Here is a 22532-nt window from a genome sequence, read left to right as displayed (position 1 = left end):
TAAGTTATCATCCCATCATTTCTAACCTGCCATGTTCTTTTGCATTTCTACCAATTTAAAGATACATTTTAAGTCATCAGTTCTAAGGCTCTGCACTATGACTAAATCTGTTTCATTAAAACCAAACGTGTCCTTCTCTTAAACATAATTTAAGATTGCACTCTATACACATTTACAATTCAACTTAACTAATTACATGTATTTGCTAAACATCTGTACCCTTGGTGTTATTGAAGCTAGGGACCTGTGGGTATTATACAACCAGCTATATATTCATAAGCAAACAAATCTTACCAGGGAGAAAATAATTTCGTTTCCTGTCTACATCCAATTTCTAGACCCCTATATACCCAACTTACTTAAAACTGACAGCAAAATGTCAAAGTTTCAGCTTAGAAATCGACTCATTAAATAATAATAAATGATGTGGGAGGCATTCCTTTTTAAAGCAATATTAAATTCTCACTGAATGTAATTTAGCCCTTTGTCCAGCTGGATTTCACTTATCCAAGTGCTGGTATGCAGTACTTCCACCATTTCCGTTGGAACTTTCCTCCATAACTGAACAAATTTCACTGCTAAGTTGTATTTCCTGCTATTCAGTTCATCTTCTTCCTGATGCTTATTAAGCTGGAGATAGTTACCTTGTAGGACCTAAAATTAATTTTGCTTTGTTTTAGCAATCTAGGCGAGTCAAAAGTCATTTGTAAATTTCCCGTGAACAATAAGCTTGTTGTGAATTGTCAACATTATTGTACCTCTTTCTGAATGATGGAAATATTATCGCTCTTGATAACCAATGGAAAAATTATAAAACAGTAGCTAAAATGTTTAATTTTTTCTGTACACATCAGGAAAATGCAGGTTTCTCTCTGGGCTTAAAAAAAAAAAAAAAAAAGTACAGGTAAATGAAAATCCTACCCTTGTAAAAGAACCAAAAGATACATCCTATACATCTTACCTCTTAAAAGAAGACAAACTAAACAAACCAAACATACACTCTCACACATTCTCATTCATCCTAATGAATATTTTGACCAATGATCCACCAAATCCTTTAGGACTTTAGAAACACTTCACAAAGCATAACTATTCTTACTGTAATGTATGCCTGTAATTCTTAATTGGGAAATGTTTTATTTAATCTTAAATATTTCGGCCTGTTGGAATCATGACTATGTGAAATTCACTCTATTTTACATATCAAATCCCTGTAACGACCTAATGTACTTCACTGAAGGATTTACCCAGTTATCATACACAAAAACTTAGCACCAGAGTTGTTTCCACTCCTCATTTTCTATTTTTTTGCTGCTTTATTCAAATAATAGGTTATGTATCCTAAATAGATAGTCCTTCTGTAGTACGATCCCACAAGGTAGAAGTACTGATAAAGAATACCACTACCCCCAAAAATCAATAAATGAAACAGTTTTTCCCTTCAATTGCATACTACTTTACAGTCAGTGTGAGTTAGCCTTTATATTATCAGAAAAAAAATTCTTAGTTGCAGTTTTATTTGAACTCAACAAACAAACTTCAAGATGAGAACCTGATTATTACACATTTTCACCCTAATCCTCAAATCATAGATACTGGTACAAAAGATAACTTTGAAGAAATACCAAAATTAAATGCCAAGAGATAAAACACTAATGGAAGGTCTTAAGTAGTACGGTATGATATAATAAGAATTGCAATATGGGAAAAAATAATCCTATAACAGCAACCAATTATAGGATAAATTTCTTTCTTTCTTTATCCTTATCACTTTTGCAGCATTTTACTTTACTGAAATGCAGAAACTGTATCATTCTCCCAGGTGGTGAAAATAGAGACTGGTAGACTAGGCACCAAGACTCCTTTAAAGAGCTGTGAGTGATCAAAAAGACATTTAACACAGGACGTGTGGATGAAGTTAGCAGAGTTAGGCCACAGTAGTATGAAAAGACTGGAGAGACCATGGGAGTATTTTAAACTTCTCTCTCTGTATGCTGAAAAGTCATAATTTGGTCCTCAGAATAATTCTATGCAGTGGATAGAGTGGTTATCCTGGATAAAAACTAAGAACTCAGACAAGCTTTGTGGCCAACTAGAGAGTAACCTAAGCTAAACCCATACTTTCTGATAACTAATTAGTCCTTTGCCCACTCACTTTATTGAAAGGATACCATCAATGAACAGGAATGAATAAATGTAATCCCAGACACTTTTAGGATATCCTGTCCTCTTTTCAATATTTTGAAAATTTATTCGGGGGGAGGGTATAGCTCAAGTGGTAGAGTGCCTGCTTAGCATGCATGAGGTCCTGGATTCAACCCCCAGTACCTCCTCTAAAAATAAACAAATAAAGAAAAACCTAATTACCTCCTTCCCATCCCCTGCCAAAAAAAGAAAAAGATAAAGAAAATGTATTCATTATTAAAAAGAAAGCTAAACATTAAATCAAAGCATTTTAACAGCACATAAATGCTACCCATTATTGTAACTAAATCTATTTGGAAACTATATTATCAGATAAAAACTTTTATTCTAATTAATGCACTTATAAAGTAGGATGATTTCTCTGAAAGTTGGAATAATTTAAGGTAAATTATCGATCTAAAAGTTACGTATTAATTATAACACCATGGTCACCTTCTAAACTTTGTTACCTCTTCTCTGAATTGATGAGGATCTTTTGTTTTGACCTTAACAAGGGCTAGGCTATTTTTTGGAGGAGTAAGATTTTCAGTAGTTGAAGGAAAAATATTCCTAGGGTAGAGCGCCTGGAAACCAGGCTTCAGATATTCTCCATCAATACTATGTGATTTTTACGTCTGGTAAATTGTTGCTAGGAGGTCTAAAGGGAGTTCAACAGACCATTTTACTCCTTAAACATTTAAATACTTCCCCTGCATCATAAAAATGGGGAGAAGTGGCCCTAAAAGCCCTCATTCCCAGAGAGCGTTTTAAATAAAGAATATTCTTGAATGTACAGAGAAGACTTCATGTACCACTTGAGAAGCACTCCAGTATTATCCTCTCCTTCACTGAAGTCTAACAGAATTAAAATGACTCATGAAGACTTTAAACTCTCTGAAGTTATTTACCTTTGTGCACAATTTCAAAAATATCTATATCCTGACAGTAAGTCTAGATGTGGAGTGAGGAATTTGGTCAAGGGAAGGCACAAGATAAAAGGACTATGTTTGCCTAGTTGGAGCTTAAAAGATGGGATACGATCCATCTTGGGCTATTTCTTGTTCAGAAATGATTTTTTAAAATATGGTAATTTGTGGCAACAATAGAAGATATCTCTGTTTCGCTTCTCTAAAGTTCAAGGCCTCCAAAGATGTCATCATTCAAACCCCGTAACGGTTCTTGCCTTGGCAGATTTTTAACAGTCCCTTAGCTAATGAGATCAACTATAAGTGCTCTTTGAACTCATCAAACAATTCCCAAGGATTAACTATCGAGGACAATGTCAGTAGAATGCAAAATCTCTGGACTGACTCACCCACATAAACAATCTCAAAGTTTTTTTCAAATCTGCTTTTTCAAATGTTTTGCCTTAACTGATTCTCTCATTTCCATTCCCGCTGCTTTAGTTCAGGTAGTTAGCTCCCCACTACTCCCACCCCTAATTTATTTCCCTTTTAATGTGTTCTAAACACTGCTTCCTTTCTCAAACATATGCTGCAGATTTTCCAATGGCTCCTGAACTATCACCAGAGTGTTTAAGGTCTGTTATGCTGTGGGTCCCAAGACATCTGTCAGACATCTCTGTTTCTGTACCTATGGTAGACTGGCATGTCTAGCCATTTGATAGCTCCCTGGAGTCATGTCTCTTTTCATGCAGTACTCTCCACCTCCGCCCGGTGGTGAGCCTCACTAGGGCTCAAGCTCTGCTCAAATCTTGCGTCTTCCAGGAAGTTCTTCCTTTGTAAAGATTCTCTGTCCCTCTGTTACAGAAACTAATACATCTGGCCTTGCATTAACATGTATTTATGTATAGTTCTATCCAAGAATAGAACTGGGGGCAGAAAGTGTGTCCTGTTTTTAGAGAGACTCTCCACAGTATCTGACTCAGAGATTTGTTTGTACACTAGAAGTGTGTGATGTGAATAAGTGGTTGGGGTTTTTCTTGGGGACACAGATGGACACATTTCCCAGTTCACTTAAGCAAGGTATGGCCATGTGTCTGAGTTCTGAAGAGCAGAAAGTGGGTAGGATTGATGTACAATGCTTCCCCATCAGAACCATAAAATCCTCCCATGCATGAACTCATAATCTGAGGCTGTGGGAGATGATGCTGGTGGAGCTGCAAGAGGGAGGGAACCTGGCAAGGCACACTGCCCTGGACTATGTTTTGAGTAAGTTCCAAACTTCTAAGATGCTGGGGATTTATCTATTACATCAGCAAATGTGATCTTACTACCATAGGTCTGCTGACTCATCAGCTAATTATTACAGTGGGAAAATAACAAATAACGCCATAATGATCTTATTTTCGATGGATTTGCTGGAGTGACTCTACTTTGACTGGAATGGCCATCACATCTTTTCTCCAGTGCTGAACCCATCTCCGTTCTAGTGCTTGGATCAAACCAACAGTTTCTACATTTGGATACACTCTCCTGGGAGTTGCTACATCCGTATGGTTTGGTCTGTGGTCCTTCCTGCTGGCATGGAACCCATTTGGCTAGACTTAAATTCATAGCTATATGTCTCAATCCTTCCTAGCACTCAAGGCCTAGCAGGTGCTTTGCTTTTACATAATTACCAGGTCTTTCAGAAAGTTTTCACCTTGCTATGTATTTACATACATTCTTTGGTAACACTTCATATTCTAAATAAATCTTTATATTCTACCTTTTCAAAAAAGTATTAAAGAGACTCTGTTACTTAATTCTCTCTAATGCTACTTAGCTCCTGGTGAGCAGGAATTATGTCAGATATTTCTCTGTGTATCCCCAAGCACCTGCCAGAGTGGCTGGAAAAAGACTAGGCATGTAACTAGTCTGTTCCTCAATTGCTGACAGGCAACATGTAGCATATCTCCCTGTAAAACAAGCTAAAACATTTAGACTTATCCCCAAAAAAGTTAATCTAGACATTTAGATAGATGATAGTCATTATTTAAGAAAAAAATTAAAAATAAGTGGAATATAGTAGCATTATAAACAATAGTCACACTTTCTGCAAAATGAACTAAAATAATTTAAGAACTTCTTGAGAGAGCAACTGTGTCTGTTATCTTTGCATCCTGTGTCCAGCAAGTGAGGGAAGGAGTAGATGCTCCAAAATGTATAGTAAATGCTAAATTTTCCCATTTTAAAAAATTGAATCCCTTGGCTATAAAAGCATTAAAGAACGTCAATCCCCAACATTTTCCTAAAGATTAATAATATTTTGAAATTATATGATTCATGAATAATCTTTACAATAAGAATTACAAGGAGTACACATTCTGTTTCTTGTTTTTAACGGTGTGTGCTGGGATTTTCAAATCACAGAATTTATTTTTGTCTTAATCTCATTCAAAGCATTTCAGTAATTTATGCAGATAAAATACGAAATGTAACATTCTATAATGTGTGTCTATAAATCTATGTGTGTGTGTTTGTGTATGTGTATGAAGCATCAATGTTCTTTTCTAAATTTCTCTAACTAGTCATTTCTTATCACACAGTAGATAAATTGATTTGCTAAATGCATAACAGTGATTAAAAGGTTAATAACATTTAGTAAGCATTGATCATTTTTCTATCCACAGGAGAAAAGAATTCTAAATGTTGATTAAAGTGTTCTAAACCTAGATGATTTGAGCCCTATTCCTGTGACATTTTCCCCTAAGTAATTTCTAGTGCGTAAATAGTACAAATGAATATTGATTGTAAAAGTCTTGCTACATTGTGTTGTGATATGCTACCTTCAAGAACATATGAAATCTAATCTTACTAATTTGCATCTGACTGACATGAAAATATTGATTGAGAAGGTGAGAACAATAAGAAAGCCAATTATCAGTGGACATATTAGAATTTAACATAGAGAAGATTGATGTCAAAGAATACCACATTTAGTTTGAAGTTTAAATGTCTGCCTCTTCTTTGTTGAGGGGAGATATTTTACAGACACTGGAGTGAAATTTCTGCTGAGGGGAGGACTGTGTTAGCAATGGGGAATAGCGTAGGAGAAACTTAAAGCAGCAAGAAGTGGCAATACAAGCAGAGTAATGAAAGAGAGATTGTGCAGAGATCTGAAGGCAAAAAGGAATTTCACTTCAAAGTAACGAATTACAAGACTTGAATGCAGAAATCAGCTACATCTTCCAGAAAGAAAGGTAAGAGAAGTCAGAGAAAATAAGCGAATGCAACTGAAAGTCCAGAGGAAAATCATGAAGACACTTTGTGACCTTTGAGGAAAGACAAACTAATAATAATATTTCATAGAAAAATAAATACTAGGAAGAATAGACTTGCTTGGAGACAACAACACTTCAAAAAGGCTAAATTAGATATTTCTTGGAGTAATCTGAGGACCGGAAAATTAACAGAAACTATAAATAGTTTTATAAAAATAAACTAAAAGGCTTGAAAGAATAGAAAATGTTATAATGTCAAGGTATTCCTTTCAAAAGGCAAAAAATCCTAGTAGCTCTGGCCATGATTTCCCTATATCTGATGTCATTTCTGATAAAAATATGGGGATAGTGGTGGAAATATGCAAATATCCAGATATAAAGGACAAAAGTGAAAAATATATATAATTAACTTATCAAGAAAAATACGCTTGCCAGGAAGGGCTGACTGCTCTATGATGTAGTATCTATGGATTAATGGAATATAAAAGATGACACACATGATGCTAAACATTTTATAAATTAATAAATAGCTTATAAATGATATGTATTTTCCCCCAGAACTCTCCATTTCCTTAGTCATCATGTGAAGTAAAAACAGTAATTCTACTAGGACTGGAAGGTATTAAAGAAAAACCAAATGACAGGATTCAATAAGGATTCACTTAAGATTTACTTTCTTAATAGTTTTATGACTTACCTTCCTAATTTCGTAACTGTAACAGTGAGTTTACAACCCTACACAACTGCCCCACACAACAAAAACAAGGGAGTCAACTAAATGAAAAATTTAGAATTTTGAGTATCAAATTAATAAAAAATAAGCGTGTCCTGAAAACTATGAACTGAAACATATTTTTCAGTCTCTTTACAGACTCAGGCACGCTCTAGAAATGGGCATGTGGTTCCCTAGTTAGTTCTCCCTGAAGGAGACTATACCTTTTGCGATGTGGAGTAGACATTATGCTTCGTCACTTAATCTCTCCTCCTCACCCTCTTTTACCTAGCGCAGGTGGACCCAGCTACTACCCACACCCAGAAAAACCCCAGCACAGATTCAATCCCATGACACACTTCTTTCCTAGACTAGGGCTTCTCATGTTTGCTGGAGGTTTACCATAACAATTGAATACTTTCATTATTCTTACCAAGAACCTGACAGCTGTCACTCTCAATAGATTTCCTGGTTCTCACTTAGGGGAAAATGAGGTCATCTGATATGAACTATTTACACTTGTGCCCATCAGGCCCCTCCTTCCAGCACTAGGACCTGCAACAACCTCATCTCTACATGCATTTTCTCTTCAGGCTATAATTATGGTCAATTTTCACCCCAAATCCTTAAAGAGATAACTCTCTTTTAACTCTGAAGCTCCTAACTAGCAACTCTTCTTGTTTTATTTCAACCAATATTCTAGGCTTTCAACTCAACTTCAAATTCTTTCTCAGTGACGGAAATCTCAATATTCTGTCTTTCAAAAGATCCTTTTCAATTGTTAACATAATAGATTTTCCTTGACTAGTCTATCTAAAAATAGCACTTCTATCCTTTCTCAGTTTCATCTTAGTACTTATTACTTCCTAATATTATATTACACATTTATTTGTTAATTCGTTTAATACCTCTCTCTCCTTTCTAGAATATTAGCTACTTGGTAGCAGATATTTTTTTAAGGTCTGTATCCTGTCTCACATAGAAAAATGATCAAACAGAGCAATTGCTCAATAAACATTTTAAATGGATATATAAACCTACCTAATCACTAAGCATTTTTTTTTAAACTTAAAAAGTTGGTGGGGCAACTGCCGGTTGCTCTCCCCGAATTCACTCTGCACCTCTTCCTAGCACGTGGTCTTCCAAGTGGAAACTACATTTCCCAGCTTTTCTTGCATCCAGTCGTGTCTGTGTGGCTAAATTTATGCTGTCTTAAACTTAAAGACAGGCTACTGTTCCTAAACTTTGGCCTTTTTGCTCTTCCTCTGTGGGCTCAGAAATACCGGCAACTCAACCAAAGCAACAAGGCAAAAGGAGTCAGGGTTCCTGAATGACCTGGACCAGCAGAGTGACCCCATCACAAACATGGGCTTATGCTACGAGAGATATAAGCTTCTATTTTATTTAAGGAACTTAACTTGGGAGCCTTTTTCTTATAGTTCCTAAGCACTTCAGGACACCTGCATGCTTCTCTCTGCTATTTCTCTGGCCATACTTTCTCTACCTCTTTTTGAACTCCTCCTCTTCCTTAAATACTGATTTTCTCAAGGGTTCTTTTCTAGGCATCTATAGTTTTTTTCCTTCAGTTTTATTGAGACATAATTGACATATAATATTGTATAAATTTAAGATATACAACATAATAATGTCATGTAAGTATGTATACATTGTGAAATGATTACCACAATAAATTTACTTAACATTCATCATCTCACCTCCAATAGTTACAATTTTTTTCTTGCAATGAGAACCTTTCCGGGCTACTCTCTTAACAACTTCCAAATCTACAATATTGTTAATTATGGTCTCCATGCTGTACATTACATCCCTAGGACTTATTTACTTTATAATTGGAAGTTTGTACCTTTTACCCACCTTCACTCATTTCCCCCACTTCCTTCCCCCTACCTCTGGCAACCGCCAATCTGTTCTCCGTTTCCATGAGTTTGTTTTTTTTAGATTTCACATATAAATGAGATCATACAGTATATGTCTTTTGCTATTTGATATTTCACTTAGTACAATACTCTCAGAGTTCATCCATATTGTTGCAAATCGTAGGATTTCCTTCTTTTTTATGGCTGAATAATGAACTTCTGTTCATAATTTAATCTAGTGATTCTTAAATTTTTTAGTCAATGACAAGTTTGATAATTTAATGAAGACATATATATATATATAAATATACACACACACACACATATATATATTCTGCATAAACATTGGCCATTTACAGATAACTTGAAACCTGTTTTTGAAACCTCTAAGTAACTATAGTAGCCAGATTAAGAAATTTCTTGAAAAGTATACCAATTGTCATGGCTTTAACTACCATTCATCTCAGGATATTTTCTATCTAACTAAGACAGTATCTGACTATTTGACAGTCTTATTAAACCCTTTAACTGGATCCCTAGTGCCCGTGGAATAGAGCCCAAACTGGGCCTTTCAAGACTGAGCCAGTGCTTATCTCTACAGTTTCACCCCTAGAACTCTACTCCATCCAATTTGAACTTTTTGCAGTTCCTTAAACTCACCACATTCTCAGTTTCATAATATTGCACATTCTCTTTCCTTTTCCTGGAATGTTCCCGACCCTTACCTGGCTATTTCTACTTCTCAAACAGGCTTCAGTCTGAAACCTAGGAATTCGGTCAATAAATATACTATATCTCCCAGCATGCCCTTTTATACAGTATCTACTCTTCCCTCATTGTGATTTTTTTTATTTATAACATATACATTTTTTATTGAGGTATAGTGAGTTAACAATGTTGTGTCAATTTCTGGTGTATAGCACAATTCTTCAGCCATACATTAATATATATATATTCATTTTCATATTCTTTTTCACCATGAGCTACTAATGGCATTATTTTATGATTTTTTATGGCTGAGTAGTATTCCATTGTATAAATATACTACAACTTCTTTATTCAGTCATTTGTTGATGGAAATTTAGGTTGTTTCCATGAGTTGGCTATTATAAATAGTGCTGCTATGAACACTGGGGTGCAGGTGTCTTTTTGAATTAGGGTTCCCTTTGGATATATGCCCAGGACTGGGATGCTGGGTCATATGGTAAGTCTATTTTTAGTCTTTTGAGGAATCTCCATACTGTTTTCCACAATAGCTGTGCTACCCCTCATTGTTATTTAATTCTCAGCCTCTACTTCCCATGAAATCAGGGATTATCTACTTTATTCTCTCTTACACCCCCATTAATATTTCACAGTGCCTGATATATAGTAGACCCTTAACATATATTTTCCTTAATTAATTTGCTAATATTCCATAGCTATAGAAAACTTGGTATTTAAGATGCAGGGTAAAAAAAATATGGTGCAAGAATAAATTTAATCTCATGTTGCATAATTCTCAGTTGTTTTGAGGAGTATTAATTTTTCAACTGGAAAATAAATATCTCCTCCCTGAATTTCCATAATGCTTTATAACTCTTAACATCATGTGTAAGATTCAACTTTCAGCATTCCTGCTAAACTCTGGAACAAAAAAAGGAGGGCACTCTCACTACTTCTATTCAACATAGTATTGGAAGTTCTAGCAATAGCAATCAGATGAGAAAAAGAAATAAAAGGGACCCAAATTGGAAGAGAAGAGGTAAAATTGTTACTATATGTGGATGACATGAGACTATATATAGAAAAGCCCAAAGGCTCCAAACAAAAACTATTAGAGCTGATAAAAGAATTTGGAAAGGTAGCAGGATACAAGATTAACATATGGAAATCAGTTTACTTCTTTATCCTAATAGTGAAATATCAGAAAAGTAAAAAAAATCACTTTTAAAATTGCATCAAAAAAATATTTAGGAAAAAAACCTGACCAAGGAAGTAAAAGACTTAGACACTGAGAAGTACAAAACATTAATTAAGGAGATTAAAGATGATTTAAAGAAACGGAAAGACAGACCATGCTCTTGGACTGAAAGAATTACTATTGTTAAAATGGCCATATTACCCTAAGCAATCTACAGATTTAATGAGATACCTATCAAATTACTTAGGACATTTTTCACAGAAAAAGAACAAATAATCCTAAAATTTATATGGAATCACAAAAGACCCAGAATTGCCAAAGCAATACTGAAGAAAAAGAACCAAGCTGGAGGAATAACCCTCCCAGACTTCAGACAATACTACAGGGCTACAGTAATCAAAACAGCATGGCATTGACACAAAAACAGACATATGGACCAATGGAACAAAATAAACCCACCGACTTACAGTCAATTAATCTTTGAGAAAGGAGGCAAGAATGTACAACAGAGAATAGACAGCCTCTTCAGTAAATGGTGTTGGAAAAGCTGGACAGCCACATGTAAATCAATGAAGTTAGAACACCCCCTCACACCATACACAAAAACTCAAAATGGCTTAAAAACTTAAATGTAAGACAAGCCACTATAAACCTCTTAAAAGAAAACATAGGCAAAACATTCTATGATATAACTCTTAGCAATGTTCTAGGGCAGTCTACCCAGGAAATAGAAATAAAAGCAAAAATAAATGAATGTGACCTAATTAAACTTATAAGCTTTTGTACAGAAAAGGAAACTTTATACAAAACAAAGAGACAACCTACAAAATGGGAAAGAATATTTGCAAAAAATGCAACTGACAAGGTCTTAATCTCCAGAATACACAAACAGTTCATACAATTCAATAACAAAAAAAAAATCCAATCCAAAAATAAGCAGAACACCTAAATAAGCAATTCTCCTATGAAGATGTACAAATGGCCAATAGGCACATGAAAAAGTGCTCAATATCGTTAATTGTCAGAGAAATAAAAATCAAAACTATAATGAGGTATTGCTTCACATTAGTCAGAAGGGTCATCACTAAAAAATCCACAAACAATAAATGCTGGAGAGGATATGGAGAAAAGGGAAACTTTTCACACTGTTGGTGGGAATGTAGTTTGGTGCAGACATTATGGAAAACAGTATGGAGAGTCCTCAAAAAACTAAAAACAGACTTATACCATATGATCATGATCCAGCAATCCCACTCCTGGGCATATATCTGAAGAGAACTCTAATCCAAAGACATACATACATCCCAATGTTCATAGCAGCATTATTTACAATAGCCAAGACATGGAAACAATCTAAATGTCCATTGACAAATGACTGGATAAAGAAGTTGTAATGTATATGTACAATGGAATACTACTCAGCCATAAAAGAGGATAACATAATGCCATTTGCAGCAATATGGATGGACCTGGAGATTATCATACTAGGTGAAGTAAGCCAGAAAGAGAAAGAAAAATACCATATGATATCACTTATATGTGGAATCAAAAAAAAAAAAAGACACAAATGAACTTATTTACAAAACAGAAACAGACTCACAGACATAGAAAACAAACTTATAGTTACCAGGGGAAGGGATAAATTGGGAGTTCAAGATGTGCAGATACTAACTACTATATATAAAATAGGTAAACAACATGTTACTTCTGTATAGCATAGGGAACTATATTCAATATCTTGTACTAACCATAATGAAAAAGAATATGAAAAGGAATATATGTACACATGTGTATGACTGAAACATTATGTTATACATCAGAAATTGACACAACATTGTAAATGGACTATACTTCAACAACAACAAAAAAGAATAAAAAAGATATTCTGCCCATCAGGATATAGCAAAATAGAGTGAATTTTCTTATTAAAATAGCTAGAAAACTACTATGTTGAGGTGATGGGAGACAGAAAGGGAGGTTTTATTTAGCTGCAGAATTACTCAGGGAATTTACACAGAAGAGGAAAACATCAACGTGTGAGCTCATGTTAACACAGTGCACGCAATCAGCACAATGAGAGAGGAGCCTAAACAGAATCTGGAGGAGAACTGACAGCTCTCCTAGCCCTAACCTGCCAGATTTCCCATGGTATTCATACCCAGACCTGCCCAATCACTCACCCACCATAGCAAGATGCCCATGACAGTGCCCTGGGGGTGATAGTGGTGGGGAGTGAGGGTCAGTGCATTCTAGTTGTTTTACAATGAATTCTGTTTCCATTTAGTTGGAGTCCTAGACAGAATTCCCCCCTTCCTCAACAACCAAGGGTTGAAACTGGACTAGGGAGTCTCTCTGTGGGATTGGAAGTACACATTTGAGTGTGTGTGTGTGTGTGTGTGTGTGTGTGTGTGCGCGCTAGTGGGTATGCACACATGCACATCTTTAGTTGAGGTTATCTTTTACACAAAATAAAATGAACAAATCTAAGTGTTCAGTTTGATAAGTTTTGACAATTGTATACACACGCCTATGTATATACCAAACAAGATATACGTACCCATGGCTCCACAGAGTTTCCATGTTCCCCTTTCCAGCTAATCCCCCATTTTTCCATCTACCCAGAGGCAAACAGTTTCTGATTATTATTCCCATAAGTTAGGTACGCCTGTTCTTGAGCTTCATAAATGGAATCACACAGGATAATAATAAAAAAGACTAAGCTCTCAAGGGTAGATTGTGTATCGTGTTCATGCCTTTATTCTTCATAGTTTGCATTGCAGTTTCTTGCATATCATTAAATAACTCCACAGTATGTTACATGATCAAAGCATGGTTTAATATATTGTATATAATGAGGGGGGTAAAAATCTATGTTCAAAAAGAAACTCTGCTAAGGTAACTATGGTGGGGAGGAGTACAGCAGATGGAAAACGAAAAATAAATAAAGAATGCCAGAAAGTCAATAAGAAAAATATGAACAAACTGAAAAAATTGGCCAAGGTATAATAAATAATTAACCAGAGTGGGTGTTTGAATTGTCAATAAATAAAGATGCATTCACATTAAAAAAGAATAAGTAGCATTTCATAGTCTCTTTATAGCTAAGGTCTCCATCAGTTTCAGAAATTCATCAGAAATCTTTCTGAATTCATTATGAATAAAAAATTCAAATTGAAAAAAATTAACATACCATTTTACTCAACAGATATCCAAAATTAAAACACTGAGCAATATTAAAGGTTGGAAAAGATGTGAGCAAAAGGGTACTCTAATAACTGCTGATGGAAGCAGAAATTTGCATAGCACCTTCAGAGAGTAATTTGAAGTCATAATTTTGAGGCCACACGTATGTCACAGCACAGCAATTTCACTTTTGAATATATACCCTAAGAAAAATCCAAGACATGTTCACGAGAGGACATACACAATAATATTCTTTATGGTGTTTTTGGAAATAGCAAATACTTGGAAACAACTTAAACGCCTCTTAAACGTACAGTGCAGATGCTCTTGGTATTATTCTCATATATCCTTGGCATCCATATTGCCTTTACATATTGAGGGAATTTTACTGCAAGCACCTGCCACTCTCTGCCTGAGGATATTCTGTAGCCAAGAGTATGCTTGAACTGCCATGAAGTGGGCTGGAATTCTAGAGTTAATGGCCTCAGGAGTAACCCTCAACCAATGCCAGATGGGAATTTTGGATACAGACTCTAGATTCCTTTGTCCTTGAGTTACATAACTCTGAAGTGGCTCACAATCTTGGTCAGGTGGTAGGAAATGTGTACATGTCATCAGAGAAATGATTAGAAATAGAAATGCTTAGAAATAGAATCCACATTTCTAAAGTTTAAATGTGTGGGGAGAGAGAACTATAGGGAGGCAGATTTTCATGTCCTGATTCTGTTTTGGGCAACCCGGTGAATGACAGACTGAGATTGAAAAGTGCTCTGGCAGGGAGATGATGATTCAGACTTGGACATGTTATAAATATGAAGTGCTGGAGGCTAACTGGAGATACTAGTTTAAAATTTGGGAGAGAGAAGTGGTCTAGGGATTGGCTAGTAATGGCATCTGAGTCTCATCTAAATGGATGAGATGAACAAAACAAAGAGGATAGTAAAAGAAAGACAGCCCAGGAAGGAGCACTGAAGCTCAAGAATATTTCAGAAATGAGCAGAAGACGCTCTTATAAGTGGAAATAAAAGAGAGAGCTAACCTAATGGAGGAAAACCGGTGGTAAGAAAGGAAAATAATATGTGTATTTCATAAATGTTCTACCCGAGGATATATTAGCAATAGCTTCTTAGAAACATGTCTTTATTTTCTTTGTTTTCAAACTCTAAGACAAAGACAAGTTGCTGCTGCTACTTCATCTTCATTTTCATCTTTCAAAACCTTTTGATTTTCAGAGATTCATTTCCCACCCAGCTAAACATATCCTTTGCCAGGATTGTCAGTTTGAGTCCTGAACCACCAAAACAGATATTTTGAAAAGATACTAAAGTCAAAAAGATGTTAATATTATAAATTAACTACAAAGCTACAAAACAAGACCTCTGAAAACCTTACAAACTGCCCCCTTCCCTTTCTCTTTTTTTCACTATTACAGAAACCCATTCTTTGGTGAAACTGTTATTATTATACACACACACACACACACACACACACACACACACACATATTTATATATGTAATATGTATAATTTATATATTGTATAAATATATATAATATGTATTATATATAACCATTAATAAAGTAAAAAGAACAAGCCAGAAAAACAAAAGAACAATCCAAAAACATGTTCTCATGACACATATCTCTTCTGCTCTTCTACTGTGCTTAAGAGTAACTCTTCCATGAATTTAGAATAACTATTCCAAAAGGTCATTTTGCGAAATGCTTCCTATTTTACTGAAATTCTCTGAAATATATTCACTCTTACCAAGGTATGTGGCTATTGTAACAGATTGTTTATCTACCTGTTAGACATGTACTTGACATTCATCTTTAGAAATTTACTTTAGCTATCATAAATAATAATGCTGCATTCACTCAGAGCACAGAAACAAGTATTACATTTCCTTTGTCATTCATTCACTACATGATCAGCAAGCAGAGTCTGGTATGGTTTTGGTTTTGGTTCCTTTTTTTTCTCCCTAGAATTTGGTTAACATGGTTAAGCAGAGGGCTAACTTCTTTCCAAACACATTATCTCATTCAATGCTTAGAACATTGCTATCAATATTTTTGATAGGAAGAAATGGAGACTTTCAACAAATTAGACTTTTCCTAAAGTAACAAAGTTAGTAAGTGAGTTAGAATTTGAATCCATGTATTCTGATTCCAAAGCACATGGTTTGGGAAACATGTCAAAATGTCAAGAATATGGTTTGAAATTCTTGCCTTTGCTTTCAGCATATAACAGTAAAATATATAAAATATTAAATGAGAGCATGTAAAATTGATATCAAAACAAGACAAATCCTTCTGTGGACCAAAAACAGAATAGAAACAGAAGTGAGCTGCAGTGCACCAGTTGGTTTTTGGAATAAGAGGCAAGCATTTCCTCATCTGTAAGGTAACTGAGGTGCCACACTTGCCCCACAGGGAGTGAAAATCAGCGCCAGGTTTACTGATTAGGTTACCTAAGTGTAAGATAATAAGAAGCTAAAAAACTGACTACCCCTCTAGAGCCATGGTTCACACAGAACTGCTTAGCGGGGAGGCCACAGGCAGCAGCCACAATCTGGCAGTCAGCGCCTGGGACACACTGCTATTTGACTGAGTGACTACGTCTATGGTGTCCCCATCATCCAAGTTTCTGAGTTAGGGATCGAGACTGTGTAGGGCCAACTCTATGACCATGAAACTGGGGTGGGGCTAGCAAAGAAAGAGACAGAATTTTTAAAAATTACTCTCACTTAAGTTGAGCCTGAAAACCAAAATTCCAAGACATGTAAACTCATATAAAAAGATTGCTAGCAAAATTCTTAAAAAAATCATTCAACGAAGTCATTCCAGATGACATGAAAATAATAGATCAACTTCAGAATTTCAAAATAAGCATGTTAGCAGCCTTGAAGAGACAAAATAAGGAATAACATCAATACAATTTACAAGAAAATAAGTAGAGATGAAATAACAAAAGTGGATATAAGGAAAGAAACAATTAGAATTCCTAGGAAAGAAATATAGTTTAAAAAATTCTGGAATGGATACAGTCAAAACAAGAATTAGTAAATTGGAAGATATCTCTTGAGTAATTCACCAAAAATGCAGCACAGAAAGAGATAAAAAATATTATAAAGGAGAACTTTAGAAATATGTATGATATATATTGTGAAGCTTTAACATACATATACTAGGATGTTCCAGAAAAAGGGATCAGAATTAATGGAAAAAGAAGCAATATTTGGAAAGAAAATTCTCAAGATTTCCATAATTTAAGAAAGATGTGAGTCCTAAGATCAAAGTGTCTGGAAAAATGAATAGCCACTATGCTCCCTTTCTGTAAGAAGAATAATAAAAACCATACCTCTAGGAAAGCCTTTGAGGACTTATAATTTGTCAGAGATGACAGAATCTAATCCTACAGATTCTGTCCTATATTTTGAAAGAATAAATCATCTTTAAAAACAAATTGACGAATGTAATTGAAACAAGAATACAGCCAAGATGATATTCATTCTCAGTAGAGAAGGCATAAATTCACTGCAACAGATGTCTACTGCTACCAGGGTACAGAAAAAAATCTGAAATTTAGTGACCATGTGATTTAAGGAAGTAAGTCAAAGAGTGTCATAACCCTAGCATATGTCCAGGCCACTCTATCGTTCTGTGAGCCCATAAGTGCGAACACAAACACACACTCACACACACTCCAATCTGGTGTGATACAGTAATATAGGAGAATTATAGTGAGTCACTAGTATGTTCTACAAATAAGTAAGAGAGATAACTGTATATTAACTCGTGAACATAGATCCATTGTTTCCCATTAATCTAATACAAAATTTAAATTTCTGTGGAAAATTATCCTTATATAGGAAAATATATACCTTCTTAAAATCATGGTCTTAAAATCATACTGTGGTTGATTGCAGTTTTTAAAAGATATCTTCACCTCAGTAACCAAACAATAAGTAAATATGAATGGAAAAGACTGAAGATAGTAGTTTAAGATTAAATGTTAGTAAAACTTAGCAGTAGATCTTTTTACCTTTTGTTTATCACAACTTACGTACTTCCATCAGAGGGAACCCCATTCTGTCTTAGCCCCTCCCCATAGCACGGCAACTTCCTGAGTTGCTACAGTTCATAACTGAGGAGAATAATGAAGTTCTCTCTAATTTTCAGTCTCTGGATTGGTTTGGAGGGAATAAGTAAGGGATAAACTTTTTTTTTTCTTTTTTCTTTTTTTACAATCTTGATAGCAAACGGAGAAATTTTCAAAAGGCTCGTCTCTTGGCAAAGCTTTTCATAAACCCTCAGTCACACCTTAACTTTACTCACTAAGACACATTAGAAGAAAATGCCAAACAAATTTACATCTCTTTTTTTGACCATTCATATCAAGATCATAACAAAAGACATTAAAAACACTTTGAGTGATTTTGATGAGAACATAATTTTTAAAACCTCAAGACGTTTATGTAAATTAAAATGTCAACATTTTCTCTTAAAAAAAAAAAGGTTTTCATTTCCTACAGCACTAATAAACAGCTCGGAACTGTGTAAGTGGACAAAAAAGAATGGAACAGGTGACGAACATAATGAACTTGTTCTCTTAGAAAGGGATTTGTCAGTCACATTTTGCAATTATTCAGAGAAGCTTGTATCAAATCATAAAGAACAGCTTGAAAATAATTACCCTTCTTATATATAGTTTTTGTATTAAAGTCAAGACTATTACATAGTTCTACAACAGTTGATAAGTCTTCCATAAATCTTTGGAAAAGAAGATATAAGTAATGCTTCAAAATTGCCTTGTAAATGAAAACACATTCATTCTTCCTTAAAAGCTTTCTTCCCTTTATTGTAAAGTTTTATAGTTCTACAATTACTCCAATACATTTTTTCCCATTTATTAATTTGCTTTAGCAAATCGAAGCTATAAATCTCAAAATATAAGGAGTTCACTTTAGTAAATTTTATTTTTAAAACAATTATTCAAAATTTGTATTACAGAGGCGCTCTTTAAAAAGTTTCAATGAACGTGAAACACAATAACAATGCAGACCTCTGTATTCTATCAAATCAGAAGTACGGAAGACACATTTTTCACTTCATTCACTTGGTAACATCTAATACAGTCACCTTGCTAATAAAACTGATTTTTAAACAAAGTCAACAATAGCAATAATAATTTGACATTTATTAAAATAATCATCCTGAATTTCCAGTTTTTGCAGAAGAATCTCTTCTATAACATTTTAGGAATACATCCTGGAGGCTCTGATTTTTTTTTTTTTTTTTTTAACAAGAAGCACATTTAAAATAGGATCATAAGTATGGCTAAACTAGGACTTAAACACAATTTACTCCCTGAGAGTTTTTTTTTTCCCCTCAGAAAGAGCAAGCTTACTAACTTTCAAGATATTTGCAACAAAATAAAAACTACTCAGTATTGTTTCAAGATAATTAAAATTAAAAAAGAAAAAACAAAACAAAAACTGTGTGCAAAGTTCCTGCAGTGAAATGTGAGCAAACAAGACAAGAAACAAAAGAAATTTGCATGTTGCTTCTGAAAAGAAGCTTAACCAATCCTTTGCCAGGAATAACACACATAAACTATAAGAAGGCAACTGTGGGAATCAAAACACACTTACTTTTTAATATGTAAAGATGCACTTTTTCCCCTATTTTAGGTTAAAAATAAGAGGACACCCCAGTGAGTCTTGCTGGCAGTCAGATAACACACAGGCCCTGACCCTTTAACTCGCTGGAATTCTCACACAAAGCTCTTTTCATGCAGATTGCACTATATATTCCTGAGATAAGGCGGCAAAACGAGGAGCTACGGAGAAGTGACACAAAGTTGGACTAAATGAAATGTTTACATATATCCTGTCACCCCGTTGTTCCTTCATTATCTATTCCACACATGATTTGCCTAAAACAATATTTATTCAGGTTGGAGAGAAGCATGATTTAAACAAAAGGACAATTTTAAGAGAAAGGACACGCAAGACAATACAATTATTGTGTTTCTCTGTTAGCATTGCCAAGTTTAATGTGAAATCAAGCAGAAACAAAAGCAAATCGCCTAAGAACTTTTAAGAAATGCTCCTGCTATGATTTCCCTCAAAGCACAACAGCTTTACTTGTTTTACAACACAGAAAGTATATTGTAAGTAATATCTTAAATCTGCACTCACCATGCGAAAGCAACGGTTGCGTAGCGTAAAAGTGCGCTATTTTCTGCCCCTGTTCCATTTCAGTTTTGCCTATAGTTGTCCAACACCCAATAGCCCAGAGCTGCCACCCAGAGGCCCCTTCCACGAGCTGGCTTATTTGCCTGTCAATCTGAGTCCCGGCTTCTGTATTATGCGGCTGTGCACTTTGCTGAAGTTCTAATATAATTTCCATACGCTTCCCACCGCCTGAAGTAGGTAATTTGTTCTTTCAGTTCAATAAATACTCAAATCACTTCGGGTAACTCTCTGAGATCAGGCTTTAAGTTGTTCACCTTCAAGTTAAGGAGTTCTTGCTAAGAAGTGGGTGGAGAGAAGTACGCTCACTACAGGGGAACTCAGTGTAATCAGAACGCGGAGAAACTTCCTCTCTTTTTTCCTTCCTTGCTACGCTGAGCCGCTAGTGACTCTTTCACAGAACTTAGGAATGTAAAGGGAGGACGCGGAGAGGCCCCTCCAGACAAGCCTTTCTCAATCAATTAGCTTGCAGCCATTACTTGTGACCTGAGGTCACACAGCATAAGTGTGTGGGGTGTGCCTTCAGGGGTCCCAAGGCTACTTATTACAGCTAAGATAACCCAAACCAAGCAGGCAGTAGAATCTGAAACATTTTTAATAGAAAATAGGCTAAAGATATGAAACAGACTTGAGATGAATTTCAAGGGGTTTTTTTTGCAGGAGCAACTTATCAACTCAAATATATATTTTTTCTATTAAGTCCAAAACAATGTATTTTTTCCATGTTGGATCAAACAGGATTCAGAACAAAGCAGTGAAGCATTTCTTTTATATTAAATTTCAAGCTGGGAATATAAAAATGACAAAATAACTAATGTATCATGTAGTCACAGATATCACCTAGGTTTTGTTTTAGTTTTTTAAAGATTCTGCCTTATTATATTTAACTGCAAAGCTAAACTGCTATGTTTATACAAAGTTCTCTATGCTTAAGGAACCACGTTTGGAGATAGAAATAGTTGTTTTAAATTCTTTCAAGATTACATATTATCTTAATGTCATGATTTATCTTTTTCTCATAACTACTTTAATTAGAATTTTGTTCTCTAGTTAAGATAAATGATTCCTCTCTTTAAAATATATATAAAAACTAGAGCTCAAAATAACAGAAAATAAGTGAAACACTAAAGATAAATGCAATCTTTTAAAACTAAAGGTTTGCTTAAACTTCATATAGTAAGTTTACACATTCCTCAAAAACACTTTAAAAAAATAGCCACCACCATTTTCATTAAGTTAATGACACAGAAATATCAGGAATTTTATTTTAAATCAAAATCATGCTTTTGAATAGTAAAATCCAATTAAAGAGCACATATTTTATAGTGACTATATGGACCGTCACCCCCTACCCCCAAAATAACCACCATTCAAAATGGATTTACCACATCCACATTTTCGCACCCTGTTTACTTGGTGATGCCACAAAACATCCTATACAGGTGCAGCCCTATGTAGGAATGGTGATATTGTGTATCAGTGCTGAATTTAGCATTTCCAGCCAATGAAATTATCTTCAAATTAGATACTGTCTGACTTAAATAAAGCAAACAAACCAAAAACCCAAGATGAATAAAACAGGTGAGAGAAACAGGATCAGATCATGGTATGTAGTGGATAGAATCAATTTTGAAAACTATAGTAAAAGAGAATGTAGTAGTTAAAATATTAAAATTAGTTATGGGCAGGGGTTAAGGCAGGAATGGGTTTCCACTTTCTCCAATATACGACAGGAGTCATTGATAAGCTTGAAAAAGGAAGTTGATACTGCCTCTAATTAAGTTTAAGCAAAAATAATTTATTACAAATATCAGATATTACAAATATCATGCTTCTGAATAGTAAAATCCAATTAAGGAGCACATATTTTATAGTGATTATATGGACAATCACCCCCCCAAACCCAAATAACCATCATTCAAAATGGATTTACCACACCCACATTTTCTCACCCTATTTACCTGGTTATTCCACATCTAAAACTAATATAATGTTAAATGTCAAGTATATCTCAAAAAAATAAATCAAACCTTCCCCCAAAACTCTTTTCCCATGTAGAAACAATAAAAAATAAAGTAAAATAAAAAGGTTAGATACTGATAATAGTAATAATGACAATAATGAAAATGTCTTGACACATTTTAGTGATCAGCTGTGGCTATTTTATATATCGAAAATAATATATAAAGCATTCTGGGCCATTTAGGCAATAGAGATGCAGAAAATCAAGAATTTTAATTACTTCTTGAAGGA

General features: G+C 34.7%; 1 protein-coding gene across 5 annotated transcripts in view; it reads right to left on the bottom strand.

Moving 5' to 3' along the window:
• The window catches only part of LOC105086820 (uncharacterized), a 380981-nt gene extending 360269 nt beyond the window's left edge, over positions 1 to 20712 (bottom strand). For all 5 annotated transcript variants that reach the window (XM_064496518.1, XM_064496510.1, XM_064496521.1 and 2 more), the window contains exon 1: positions 20226 to 20712. In XM_064496518.1, coding sequence (XP_064352588.1) covers positions 20226 to 20436 — 211 coding nt within the window. In that variant the 5' untranslated portion in view covers positions 20437 to 20712. The remainder of the gene's footprint in view (positions 1 to 20225) is intronic.
• Between the last annotated feature and the right edge of the window lie 1820 nt (positions 20713 to 22532).

Source organism: Camelus dromedarius, chromosome 2 (assembly GCF_036321535.1).
Source record: "Camelus dromedarius isolate mCamDro1 chromosome 2, mCamDro1.pat, whole genome shotgun sequence".
NCBI classification, from domain to species: Eukaryota; Metazoa; Chordata; class Mammalia; order Artiodactyla; family Camelidae; genus Camelus; species Camelus dromedarius.
This window is presented reverse-complemented; position numbering and strand designations above follow the sequence as displayed.